At 35.7% G+C, this 14,656-nt stretch overlaps 1 protein-coding gene and 1 long non-coding RNA gene across 9 annotated transcripts; both read right to left on the reverse strand.

Moving 5' to 3' along the window:
* Positions 1-809: 809 nt before the first annotated feature.
* LOC127150812 (pre-rRNA-processing protein ESF2-like) lies at positions 810-13,752 on the reverse strand. Of its 8 annotated transcripts, XM_051089466.1 has the most exons (11): positions 13,401-13,752; positions 12,923-12,987; positions 12,523-12,574; positions 11,787-12,044; positions 6,232-6,844; positions 6,003-6,066; positions 5,772-5,839; positions 4,819-4,908; positions 4,601-4,731; positions 4,275-4,424; positions 810-1,093 (listed from the first exon to the last, which is right to left on the reverse strand). In XM_051089466.1, the coding sequence occupies exons 4-11, from the start codon at positions 11,805-11,807 to the stop codon at positions 1,076-1,078; spliced, it is 1,155 nt and encodes a 384-aa protein (XP_050945423.1). In that variant the 5' UTR covers positions 11,808-12,044; positions 12,523-12,574; positions 12,923-12,987; positions 13,401-13,752; the 3' UTR covers positions 810-1,075. The 8 variants fall into 8 exon arrangements, with proteins under 8 accessions (XP_050945423.1, XP_050945427.1, XP_050945426.1 ...); XM_051089470.1 differs by lacking the exon at positions 11,787-12,044 and having other exon boundaries at positions 6,232-6,848; XM_051089469.1 differs by lacking the exon at positions 11,787-12,044 and having other exon boundaries at positions 6,232-6,848; positions 12,471-12,574.
* On the reverse strand, positions 4,998-5,765 carry LOC127150813 (uncharacterized). Its single transcript, XR_007823401.1, has 2 exons — positions 5,484-5,765; positions 4,998-5,338 (listed from the first exon to the last, which is right to left on the reverse strand). It is a non-coding gene; the product is annotated as an uncharacterized LOC127150813 (long non-coding RNA).
* Positions 13,753-14,656: the final 904 nt, after the last annotated feature.

The raw sequence follows: 14,656 nt of genomic DNA on the forward strand, positions 1-14,656 counted from the left end.
ATTTAAACACGAAAATGACATATTTAACTCATCTTCTAAGAATAACCCTATGACTATTCATTAAATTGATAGAAATACATTGCATATTTCTTTTATTAATTTGATTTCTACAAAAAATAATACAGTCGTACTATTTTATTTTTTATTTTTTAACAGTAATACATATTAATTTCAAAACTTCTATTAAATAATATTATTTAAATTTAAATTTGAATAACTTTCTTAGAAAAAAAGTATAAAATAAATATGTATTAAAAACGTGGATGGATGATATTTAGTATATAAAGAAAGGGATAAAAGAAAGTAAAAAAGAGGAAAACCCAAAACATGGAATTTTTAGAATAAGTATGTAGCAATATTTTAAAATAATTGCAAATATAACAAAACCTATAATAGACTTCTATCGTTGATAGACTCTTATGGTTTATCAATGATAGACCAACATTTGCTACATGGTCTATCAAACTCTTATCATTGATAGATTTTGACAGATTCTGCTATATTTGCAATTTTTTTAAAATGTTGCTATGTACTTAATTATTTTGAATATAACTGCTACATTTGCAACTATCCCATTTTTGGGAGGCATAAAAAAACTCTTCGTATGCCAGAAATCTTCAAATATGCGGACATCTTATATTATCACAAAACAAACACGATATTCTAAATACTCACCTAAAAAACAAAGACTCAAAACTTACTACTAAATATGGGTTAACTGACAAAACCTAATTAATTTCTTTAACATTATTCATTTGGTGATGCAATTCCACCAGCCTCGTTTGTGCCCTTGTTAAAACAAATTTAGATAAAGAAAAAATCCAAAACTTTTTCTTGATTTATATTTCACTACTTGGCCATGCTTCCAGCCAAAATTATCTAATACAAAAAGTTTGATTTAAGTAAAACAAATATCAAAGCTACAGATATCCCTTCTACACATTTCTGTTGTGTAAAGAGATAAATAAATTGATAAGTCAAAGATTGCTTCCCTCTGTCTACAAAAAGCCCAAGTCTATATAGCAAATCACTTGTCTTAAATCTCTTTAATTAGTAGGAGTCGGGAATTAGACGACTAGGAGCTTCCAAACACCTGCAGAAGCGGTAATGAAAGCCAAGACCTTGGTTATAACATGTATAAATAATAAGTCAAAATGCAACAATCCAATCAAATTTTATGAACAAAAGATGTGTTGCAGATAGCCAAAGTTATCATTTAGTGAGTTTGAAATGCTTTTAGATAAAATATTTTTGAACAAAGAACTTGTATGCTTCCAATTAAAGAAAAAACAGAGTACTAGGAAGGATATATTTCGAATATTAGTAGGATAGTTATAATATTAGTTAGGTGTGTCTCCCAAAAAAAAGGTTAGTAGTGCCTTCGTTAGAAATTAGAAAGGTTGGGCACTTCGGAGGAATGTATAGTTTTGGGTATTGTCCTGCCCTCTCCAAAGGCCATTGGTATTGTAATATTAATCGACTGATATTGCAATATTGTTCTCTATGCGTTTTGTTCCTACGAGAATCCTAATGCACTTGTTGAAAATAAGGGGTTGAAAATAAGGGTTTTTGTTGAAGTCTAGCTCCAGGAAGTATTTTACTTTACCCTAAGTTTATTTTCTTTTTTGTATTAAGGCTTGTTAGTGCCTTTAAAGTTATCTTCTCTTGCAATTTTCATTGTATGTGAAAACAATAAAGAAAGACTATCGGAGTTTTCCACACAAACCTTGTGTTCTCTATTCCACCATGCAACTTGGTATTAAAAAATGGTGATGAAACCCTAGCCACCGTTAGCGAAAACCAACATATGCAAGATAACCTTAATTCTACACCAGTTTTGCTTTAGCCACAGTTGCCGTTGCTGCCACCGCCAAAATCGCCAAAGCCACTAATTTTTTCACTACCGTCACTCTCATTGTTGTTGATTGTTATCTTTAATCCTTGCATATCCGTCCAATTCTAGCACCACCACAACCCTTTGATGAAAACATTGGCTCAAACATACACCATGAATCCGAGATTAGTGAGTCGTCCACCTACTACCACACAGGTAAATTCCATGTTGCGGCAACAGGGTCTTCCTCATCATGTGTTGCCTAGTTCTGAACATCAAGGTTTGATTAGTTTGTCCCCGTTAACAACGCAACAACAAATTGTTGCTTTTGAGTTACTAGGTGCTTCCACAAACCTAAATTCCAATGTAATGAATTTTGACATTCCTTTCGATTTACTGATGTACTAGAGAATACGGTAACCTCTTTCCCAACTTTAACTACTACAAACTATTTGTCTAGCTCAATGGAAAATTCCACGAGGTTAATTGCAGGAAAAAAGTTGAATGGTCAGAATTATTTCTCCTAGTTTCAATTCATTAAAATGGTCTTTGAGAGGCGTCATAATTTTGGGTATCTAACTAGTGAGATGCCAAGACATAGACTAAGAGATCCTCAAGAGTACATTTGGAAAGGAGAAGACTCCCTGCTAGAATCACTACTAATTAGTAGTATGAAACTTCAGATGGGGAAATCGTTGTTGTATGTTGCGGCTGCTCAAGATATCTAGGATGCATTTCAAAAGTTATATTCTAAAAGACAAAATGTGTCTAGTCTTTACATACTGCGTAAAGAGGCACATGACTGCAAATAAGGGAAGATAGATGTCACTTCATACTTTAACAAATTGTTCCTGATCTTGCAGGAGATGGATTTAAGTCCAATTTCGATGTAGTATGAGGTCGTATGGGATAGAAGCCTATACCCTCTCTTATGGAAATGTGTTCTACGGTGCGTCTAAAGGAAGATGTAGCACTGCTATAACATCATGACTAGATCTGCTATTGATTCTGCTACTTTTAGTGCGAAACTATATGGTTTTGATAGTGACAAGCAAAATAGGAAACAGACCCAGTGTGTGAACAGAAACCCGGGCATACAAATTAACAATGATTGAAGTTACATGGTAGACCACAAAATGGCAAAAGACACCCTCCAAATGACAAGCCCAACGCTGGTCAGAGTCTTAGGAGTGAATTGGCCACACTAGACCAGATATTTCCTGTGTTGTCAGTGTTGTTAGTTAGTATCTACAGGCACCCTAGAATGAATGTATGCAAGTTGTGAATCAGCTTATGAGATATTTGAAAAGCTCCGAGGGTAAAGGTCCGATGTTTAGAAAAATTGACAGAAAATGCCTCGAGACTTATATTGATTCTGATTGGGAAAGATAAGTTATTGACAGAAAATCTTCCTCTAGGTATTGTACGTTTGTGTGAATAACCTAGTTACTTGGAGAAGTAAGAAGCAAATTGTTGTTGCTAGATATAGTGCTGAAGCTGAATCCAGAGCTATAAGTTTGGAAATTTGAAGAAATCTGACTGAAGAAAGTTTCGTCTGATCTTCACCAAGACTGTGTTTTACCTCTAAAGCTCTATTGTGATAATAAAGCAACTATAACCATAGCCAATAATCTTGTACGACATGATAGAACAAAACATGTGGAGATTGGCAGACATTTTATAAAAGATAAACTGGACAAAGTATTTGTATTTCGTATATTCCATTTAGTCAACAAAGTAGTTGATGTTCTCACCAAAGGATTACTCATGCTGAGTTTTGACTCATGTATTAGCAAATTGGGTATGATTAAAATCTACCCAACTTGAGAGGGAGTGTTGGAAATAAGAGACTTTTTTGATAGCTTATAGCCCGGGGATATTTTACTATTTTACTTTACCCTAAGTTTATTTCCTTTCTGTATTAGGGCTTGCGAGAGCCTATAAAGTTGTCCTCGAGTAACTTTCTGCCAAAATAATATATTTCTTGTATTTCACAAAGAGAGAAGGATTTTCTTAAATAGAAGAACAACGCATTACATAGAAGGAAAAAATAAATTTGGCAAATATAATACGACCAATACAATAAAATATAATATAAAAAAGGAAATTGTCAATTTTCTTGTGTGAAAATGATAAAAAGAAACTCTTTATAGTGGTTTTTTTCCCCTAATTTCTATAGTGGTTTTTTCCCTGTTCTAGGGTTTTCCATGTAAACCTTGTGTTCTCTTTTCTACCGTTCAACAACACTATTTGCTAAAAATTTCTAAAAATTTCAAAATTACACATTTACACGTGTAACTATCCAAAGCTAAGAATCACTTTTTACCATTTTAATAATCATACCGAACTCAACCTGGATAAAAGTTTACAAGTTAAAATCTAGTAACTTGGGGTAAATCATGAGATGAAGTTTGATTGTAAATGAAACGTTATTACTTACCCTAGCCAGGACATTTGTAGATAGTCTTTGTTTGTTTTGTACGGCAACATCTGCAACTGGTTGTGTTTGTGGAAAGCTGCGAATCAACTTTGGAAGTTTCTGGCTATCATCAAGAGAATTCATTTCTGAATCTTCTCGCAACTTCTGCTTCTGTAGGCCATATAAAAAGAGGGTAAATTTTATATTTTCAAAACGGGGACAACACACATACAAGTACAACAATACGATGAGAAAAATCAACTGCAGTTAAAGTTCCGGATCCCCAAAACGTCCAAATACATACTGAGATAGTGTAGTGATGTAAGCCAGTAAGGCTCTTCGATTACCTTCTTTAGCCGTTCTTCAATGGAATTCAATGCACGTGATTTATCAACTTTAGCAAGATAGGAATCCCTTTCCCTCTTGGCAGCAGAAATTTCTAAAGCCAGTTTCTGCTCCCGAATGGCGTGCTTGTAAGCTGCAAATTGTAAAGTGTTTGATATCAGTAACAGTGTTGTAACTTGTAAGCAAAAATAGGGCAAGACCAAGTTTTTGAGGTGTGTACCAGTTTCTTCCGTGAGATCATCCCACTTGAATTTACTCAAATACTTGATGTTCCAGAGATCGTAATAGAAAGATGACCTCTTCCTTCCTCCTAAACCCATGCACAACAGGTAGGGAAACACAACTTTTATAGAGAGAAAATGAAGGAATACAAGAAGATACGAAACCAAGCCCATAAAAGATCCTTCATAGAAAGGGACTCCAATTATGCAAAATAGTGTCTATAGAATAATTACAAAAGGTTTTCGAAATTGAAGTCCATATATAAATATCCTCACTAGGGTTTCTTTCCACCTCTAAACATCCTACTATTCCACTCCCCCTCACAAAACTTAGAAGATCACACACAACTCAACATGCCATAAAAGTTGACCATTCTCCTGAAGAGAAAGTTGAACTTCCCAATCACGTTGTCAATGAACTGCCCATACAAAAAACCAAACATCTGGATAGAAAAGTCCCAAAAGAAGCTCGCAAACTCAAGATGACAGAGAGTACGGTCCAGATCTTCCTCTACCTTCCTACAAAGGATACATCAAAAAGATACAACAAAAGACGGCAACTTCCTCACAAGTTAATCCATCATATTGCTGAGGGTATGTAAAACTTGCCAAGTAAAAAACCTCATTTTTTTCTAGGATCTTAATCCTCCAAAGAATGACTCACCTAGGAGAAGGAAAGGGTCACTCATATTTTGGAAGGGCGACTTACACAAGAATCCCACCAGTGGACTGAGACTCCAAACTCTTACATCCCTTCTCCCATACCCACCGTGATGGTCCTCAAGTAAAGAAAGAAGAGGCCATGCCTATCGCTTCCCGATTTGACACAGAGGGATGAAACCCGAAAGACCAGCCATATACAATGAATTCCACCATCTCCCAAAGAGAGTAAAAATCATAAATCGAACCAGGATATCAAATACAAAACATGTATATTTAAATAAAAGTTTACCTATTGGTTCGCCATTTAACATATTAGCCACCTTCTTGGCGACTCTTTTATCAGTAAATTCAACCCATCTGCATAGTACATATAAGGACAATACAAAATCAGTAACTAAAACCAAATCATTTGAGAAGCCAAGCATTGTTCTTTATTACTTTTGTTATTATTATTAGTCACTTGAAGGTTGGAACACAAACAATTAGAAAATAAAAAAATTAGCTAGGCGTGTGAGTTTACCCTTCGGAAAAAAACTGTCCTCGAAATCCCCCTGCACGCTTTCGTTGCACTTGACTGGCAGCATCTGAACACGAAAGATAGATTACCTTGAAAAAATACACTAGAAAAAAAGTAGATTCTAAACAAAATGGCAGCAATGGAACAAAAGGGAGAACAAATAGACAAGTAAGATTTTGAAGCAACAGGAAACTAATAGAAAAAATAAATGTTATGCATAATTACTCATTACCCTCGGGTGCAAGATAAATTCTTTGTATTTCCCCATATTGTGAGAGGATCTGACGAAGTCTCAAAGGATCCATGTGCGGAGGAACTCGACTCAAGTAACAAATACCACGCATATCTGCATTTGCTGCTTCCTTTAAGAGCTGCTTCTTCCTCTTAATTTTCCTTCGATCAACTTTTCCATTGTCGGACTCTAGAATCTTCCTATCAGATTTTTCTCTAAGTATGTTGTCAGTCCTTTCATTCTCAGCATCTTCCAAAGCAATTGTCCTCTTCTCGAAAAAATTTTCACTTCCACTATTAGAGACAGGACTAGCCTCTTTCATAAAAGTCTCTGTTCTATTTTCATATTCTCCTGCCTCATCCTTGATAGAGCTCTCCTCTATACGTTGTTGAGTACTCTTTTTTCTCTTTTTCTTCTTTTTCACTTTGTCACTATCAGAGTTTATGTTGCTTTCCCCCAGCTGAACAGATCTTACATCTTTCATTTCCATGACATCTACACCTTTCATCAATAACTGCTTCTTTTTGTTTTTTCTACTTTTTGCTCTTTTCTTACTAGATTCTGGGTTGCAGTCAGTTGTTAAATTAACTTCAGAACTCTCCTCCTTGGACATCTTCCTACAAGATACAATTAACAACTTCAAATGACAATAAAAAAACATATATTGCTGCTATAAGAAAAATAAGAATAACATCAGGGTTCCATCGTTGTAAACATGAATTACATACACTGTACTAACAAACTTCATTAATCACTTCTGAATTTCTTAATCCAACGTTCTCTAAAAAAGTCCTTAATCCAACAAACTCTCTAAGTGAGATGATCAGTAAGGAGTTCAATTCTACTTCCAAATTTGTTTACTTGGCACAAGCCTTGCATAGCAGAACAGGAATAGATAGAGGTTTCAAAACTTAGAGAGATTCAGACAATAAAAAAATTTGTGAAATTGACAACTGAAAGCAGGATGCACTGGAACAATATATATACTTGGTTTTAGCATATATGAGGTTGTCTTGGCATCGAATCGTACTTCTTCCTTGAGTCCCAAGACTTGCCTTTCTAGACTCACGCTCACCACACCAGCCTTTGACCATTTTGACCCAAAGCCTTAATCCAAGAAAAGAAGCTTTGAAAGAAAGGGTTTCCAACTAAGAAAGATGTTACCTAGAGAATAATTACAAAAAAGCTTCAAAACTGAATCCCAAAATGAAACAGGAAGCCCCACTAAGAACCAAAACTCACTTAGGTCCTTTTCCAAACCTCTAAATTACCCCATTGTTCCTCTCCACCTAAACACCCCACAATAAAGCACACACCCCCTAAACCTCACTAAGGGACTTTCTCATTGAAAGACGAATGAAGGAGGAATTCCCCAATCGTCAAACGAACATCTCTCTAGCAAGATATCTAACAAACTTCTGCATGAAGCAAATCCACACAAACCTTGCAAACTGAGAGCTCCATAGAAAATGATCTAGGTCTTCCTCCTCTGCCTTCCAACAAAGAATATAGTAAAAATGCTTATTCAGTTCACACGACCTAGTAAAACTTGCAAGATAAAGATCTTTATTTTCTTTGGTACCTTAATCCTCCAAATCACAACAAAGACTGACTCACTACCAGAAGCAGGATCCAATAGGAACCTAAAAGACTTGCAAGAAAAACTGGTGAGCCCGAGGCCTGTTCCTGTCCCTCTCAGAGACCGCTTTCCTAATTTCCTCCAAAGTAAAAGGGCCCACCAACTCCTCATCCTCCTTGGTTGAAATGGGACACCAATCAATACATGAACAAAAGGCTTCTCCTGAACAACCAGGCTAAAGAGATTAGGAAAGGCCAAGATCACCTCCTCTTCGACCTCTTTATCATTTCTAGTGCATTCCTCATTCTCCAAAATTAAAGGGTCAATATGGTTCTTATACCTTTTTCCACTAGACCATTGCATTCCCCTTCCCTAGACCATTTGACTTTAACCTTTTGACCCCAACTAATACTTTCTTTTCTAATTAAATCTGCAAATTCCCCTTTTAAGACATTCCTCTCCCCCTTCCAAAGCACTATCCACAGTATCTTCCAACTCCAAGACATAGTGTCCTCAATTCCAGCAGTGATCTCTTTCTTTCTAGTATTGACATTTTCAAAAACTTCTCTATTCCAGACTCTACGATTTCCTTTTAGAGCCCTCAAATTCCCCATAAAACAATAGTCTTCCCACTTCCCTCGAACTGTAGAATTCCACCAAAAAGAAATATTAGCCTTAAAAGAAGGGTGTTCTAACAACATATTCTCAAAGAAAAGGGGAATTTGCAGGATAATGGACCAATGATTCGATGTAACTCTTTGCTTCCTCGTTTGTCTAGGATTACCAAACCTATCAATCCAATCCTCGAAGAGTAAGAACCTATCAATCCTTGTTGCAGCTCTACAACTAGCACAAGTATACTTCTTACTAATGAAAGGAGGTCATCAATGAACTTATTGAACACTCTCATGGAACTAGTGATCCTCCCATCAGAAGCCTTCTCTTTGGGAGAATCAAAAATGACATTGAAGTCCCCGGCCACACACCATCTAGGATCACAAGAACCATAAAGGTCCCCTAGTTTCTCCCGAAAATCTTCCCTCCCTCTAGGCCTCTGGAGGGCCATAAACCCTTGAGACCCAAGACTTCTCGCCTTCCCTCTCAAGGAACGAGATTGAAATGGAAAAATTGCCCCTAACCATCTCAAGGACCTCCCACTCCACTCGCATACTCTTCCAAATACTAGCAGTTCTCCTACAAAAAAACGAACTTATTTTGGTTTCCATTAACACAACAATATCTGGATTTTCTTGTACAAGCACCTTCTTCACAGACCTTCTTTTTACTCTTTCATCCAACCTCTAACATTCCAAGAAATGATCTATTTAAATTAGATATATCAACATATATCTAATCCAATTTAAATAATTTAGTTAGCACGACCAAAAGATTTTCAAATAAATTTTCTCTGTCTAACTGAACTCTTTCGCTTCAAAAGTTCTTGAATTAAACCCTCAATTGTGGTTTGATCTAAATTCACTCCAAATTAAGCTATCATCTTAATTGATGATAACTTGATCTCAAATCGATCTTAGCGAACACATAAGTACATTTCAGTTGCGCAAACAAATCGCCAATGCATGGCAATAGATACTTATTATAGATTGTTACTTTGTCCAGCTATCACTAATCAATACTAACCCTTAGGATGTCATCTTCTTCTTAGCAACTCAAGACTAGTGCATCCGACTACAGCTCCCATGTTATACCAATACTGAATCCATAAAGAGCTCAATCTCTCTATAGACAGTAATCCTTGTATTTCATCTGGAAATACATTCTGAAAACTTTTGTACCATAGGAATGTTCTCAAGTTTTAGCTCTTGACTTGGGTTTTTATTACATAAGCCAGGTAGGCAATACAACCCTTTCTTAACAACTACCTCACTCTTACCACAGAATTAGCATATGCTAGAAAATTTGTCTATTGCCTTTGAACTCACTTCAACATCACCTTGTTACTTAAACACGTGCTCCTTTACGATATAAACCTATAGGGGTGTGATACATTGACAAGAAATCTATTCCGATAAACTCATCAAACTCCAGGGTTAAACCAGCCATTAGATCTTTCATATGATAAGCTCAAAAGATAAGCTATTCGAGCACCTCTTAAGATTTATTTATCAGCCTTCTTCTCAAACAAGTTCTTCGCAACTTGTATAGCAGTATTTATAAGTTAACAACATCATCCATTCAGTGCTAACAGTAATAGCGTACAAATCTCCTTTCTTAAACTATCTTTAGAACTTTTTCATCTGTCCACCTCATCTTGTATAACTAAAATAGCATGCTTGGACAATTATGTGTGCTTCTTTTCATATTTTTCCATAAACATAGTTTCTTGTTTAAGCTTCCAAAATTCATTTCGCTTCGCATCTTAGGATGACCACTGATAAAGTTTTTTACGATAACTCTTTAGGATTCTTTCTAACTAATTGATCTACCGTCGAGCATAACTTAGGGAAACGCTTCCAGTTCTTTGCTCCTTTCTACAACAAGAGCGTGGCAAATCTTGCCTTCCTTTCATTTAGACAACTCATGGCCCCAAACATTTCTACACTATCTCCAACCAATATTCTACATTTTTGGGATCAATCATTTATGAAAAATATTATTGCTCTCAAAGCCTCCAAACACTTAATTTTGAAGTTCTTCGTGGGATTTTCTTACATAACTCTCATACCGACGACAATTCTTGAGCCAAACAAGGCATCATCTGCTCATCAAAGTTCTCCTCAACACGGTTGGCTTCGACTTCAAATTCCTTAGTCCCACGTCTAAACTAACAGGAGCGTCATGAGTTCCCTCAGTAGAAAGTCTGGGTCATAGACCACAATGAGCATGTTGCCAAGCAACTTACTCATGCTGACTCTCTAATGCAAAACCTCTACATTTCCAAAACTCTAGCTCATAACCCTTAGGTTTCCCAAAACCATGCTCTGATACCAAATTTGTCACACCTCATGTAGATTTTTCCCTCTAATCTAGATCGAGGCATCATACCAAATTTGGCACACCTCATATAGATTGTTCCCTCTAATCTAGATCGAGGCATGAAGGTTCTACTCTAAGCACTTGTCAAATATCCTTATAAAATTCTATTAGAATTTCGACAATCTCCCCTAAAAATGGACTAACCACCCCTGGAAAAGAAAAGAAGAATACACTTCTAAGGTTTACAATTTCAAACAAGATCCAAGACTCTTACCACACACTCATTGGAATCATCAAATCCCAGACAAAATTTCATGTATAAACTAGATAAAACAACTTTGAAATAATTTCCAGTCCAAAAGTAAATATATTTAAAACAAACATCCTATGACATTCACTAACAAATTCAACCTATCATAATAATACTCTTCAAATACATGTAGTATGATGTCGCACATGTCTAACAGAAATGAGTGGCATTTGACGGCTTAATAGGCACCTAGAACTTAAACGCTACCTGGGAGGAAAACATTTGAAAATGTCAGCTTTGTAAAAACATACTTTCATTAAGGAACCATTGGACATAGTTTTGCTTTGCTATTTAAAATAGGAACAAAGTTTTTTAAACACATATTATAAAACCATAACAAGCCTGTCTAAAAATATATTAAACCAGTTCATATCCAAGTCAAACACAATGGGCTATGGCAAACACACGGCAAAGCATAACACACACGTGTCCAATGTCAACCATGAAACATACGGCCATACCGAGCTCACATGTATTTACCATCAACCCTGTGTCATATCCAAGTGTACCACAGTAAAAAAAACACTGAATATACAGTTGAGAATAGCTCACACATGATCCAAAGGGAACATGCAGCCAGATTGAGCTCATGCATATTGACAATCAAATCTATCCTTATCTCGGTCTACAACGGTAGAATAAACTGAATATACGGCCAAGAATAGCTCACGCATGTTCCATATCAACAAGAAAACATGTGGCCAAACTGACCTCATACATATTTAGTACCTGCAAAGGTGGCAACTTCATCACAGTTTCCACATCACCAATAACTAGGCTCCTATGTGCACATAGAGCTACCCTCCAAGGGTCAATCAAGGGTCGAAGCCAATGCCACAATCTCTATTCACCTCCTCACCTATACTTAGATTCCTGGATCTCTAGGTTACAACCTTTCTCAACCCCAGAATCCCCTGACAACCATAGGTGGCGCCACAAAAACACATTCACGTAGCCTATGGGTAAAATCACCTCAATACACCAGTTCTGTGGTTCAAAAACCAAACTTCACATTCCTCCATAAACCATCATCTATAAATACATTTCATACCCAATCATTTCACGCAATCCAAAGCTAAAGCAGAGTTTTTCTTAATAAGCAAAACAAAAGCATTCTCATTGATAAATCCAAACTAAGCATATTTTAACACAAATTTCAAGAACTCAAAATATTAGAGAAACCAAAGCTACTTATCTCCGCTTCCAAATATTTCATCAATCCATTATAAAATCACATCTAGATCATAACTCACGTAAATTGTAATTAAACCAAATCCTATTGAAAAACAGATATTACAAATTCGCATTGTAGAGAATTCATGAAAACCAGAAACTTTCATTAAAGATCATTCTCGATAATACAATTATGTCCAAACAAGTTATGCCAAACACTTATTCACAAACCAAATTCACCTGCACGTCTAAAATAAAAGTTCATATCAAATATTTGAAAGTAACCGCTCACAGTCAATAGCTCGATCCTCTAGAATTGCACACTCTCCCCAATTTGGCTCAACCTGAACAATAGTTATATGAATAATAAGTTATTCCATATGTCAAGGTGACTCAACCATGCTTAACACACATCATAGGGTCAACTCAAGCTCGTTTATGCTTCCAATGACCCTATTCCCCACTTCCTAGATTTAACTTGAATCATTCTCAAATGCCTTAATTTAGTCTAGAACTCCACTTTCAATCCGTTAATCTTCAAATCTAAATTCTTAATACAATGAATATCCAAACTTAATTGGGTCTCTCATTTCAATACGCTTTTATACCTAATATCAATACTTTAGAGATTTTGATCCATTAACAATCTCAATCTCAATATCAATCTAACATATCAATAACTAATAACTTACCCAAACTTGTCCAAAATGACCTTATACGTGTTGATCAATGCTTCAAAGTTCTCCAAGTCTTCAATCTTTCATATAAAACAATAAGGGTAACTCGTTCATGCCAAAACTAAATGAGTATTAAACAAATTCCAAGAAAACTCATTGAAAGTATCCAAAAGCTTATCAAAACCATCTTAACTTCGCTAGACAGCACAATAAGGCTTTCTAAACTCGAATTAGCATTCAAATCATGGGTAGATTAATTCTTACAACAAACCTCCAATAGGTATTCAAGACCTATCCAAGATAACCAAGATTCTCACAAAAAATTTATCTAAATGCCCAATTTCGAGTTCGAAACCGGCTGGGCAGCGGCTCAATCTCTCCCAATAATTCAAGTCTAACATCGAAACGTAATGGGTAATGTTTAATTCAAGCCAAAACTTAGTGGGTGTTCGAAAGTTTACAAGAAACCCAACTAAAACATAATAAATCTTACCCGAAAGCCAAAATTTAGCGAGAACGGGGGTGCCACGTGGTGTTCGCAGCTGCGGCACAAGACAAATATAAGCCAGTGACGCGAGCCAACAACTAAGCTACTGCCAGATTCGTGGGTTTGGTGTGACGTCGGTGAACGGTGGCGCGCAAGCTAAAACTCCAGAGCGCGGCGTCTCCTGCACACGAACACCATCAAATTTGATATGGCAGGATTGACCGACGAGTAGTGGCGGTTTGGTCGTCTTCCGGCGGAGCTGCAGCGGTCGAGTCGTGCGCTGTGGCTGGGAAGTGACCTGTCGGCGAGAGAAGGCTTTCGAAGGGGTGGGACGGTTGTGTTCTCTTGAAGAGGATAATTTCTTCTTTCTTTCCATTTTTTTGATTAAAGAATAAAGTGAAAGGACTAATTTGTCCTTCAAAAACACAATTTCCTTATTGAATTCTTAATTTTTCACCCACATCAAATTTATTCTAAGTTTTCTCGTCCAAGTGATTCAACCTTTGAGGATAAAAATGTATTCCAAACTTGATTTTTTTGTAACTTAAGAAACATTGGTGTAATTAAGAATTGAATAAGAGCTCACAAGTAGTAGGAGCAAAAACATTGATTTGGTATTTCCACCATCAGCAAAGTTTTAATCAAGGTAACGTCGAAAAAGACCAAATTTTTTCATTAAAGGTGATATGCAAATGTTGGTTATTAAGAACAACTTCGAGTTATAGGTTAGGAAATCAAATAAAAACTTATATAGTGTGTGATGTATTGACCCAACGTATAAATAGGTTGTTCGTAAAACTAGATCATCTGTACACTCTTCCTTTTTGTTATTAGTTATCCAACAAATAAAATTTCAAATCCAACCATGCATAAAAAATAAATTCAATTTCTTCGAATTGAATTAAATCTATATCTTTTATCAACACTTAATTTAAAATTATCTCTTCAAGATGATCAATTTAAAGATCTAAAATTCAATGTATAAATTCAAATAATTGAGTTTTATAAATAGAAAAATATCAAAAAATTGAAGATATCAAAGCACTACCAACTTTGGTGACCGATTTCGATATCTATTATTTGTGAGCATGTAGATAACTTTATTTTTCACGTATGTTTTATGAATGTTAAAATATATTGTAGGATTGTTAATTATATAAATAATTATATTTAATCTACTTTAAATGCAATAGTTATACGAGAAAACTTGCTAAGAATTTGGGAAAGTGTGTAGTAGAATGATGGAACAAAAAGCTAACAAA

This window comes from Cucumis melo, chromosome 9 (assembly GCF_025177605.1).
Source record: "Cucumis melo cultivar AY chromosome 9, USDA_Cmelo_AY_1.0, whole genome shotgun sequence".
NCBI lineage: Eukaryota > Viridiplantae > Streptophyta > Magnoliopsida > Cucurbitales > Cucurbitaceae > Cucumis > Cucumis melo.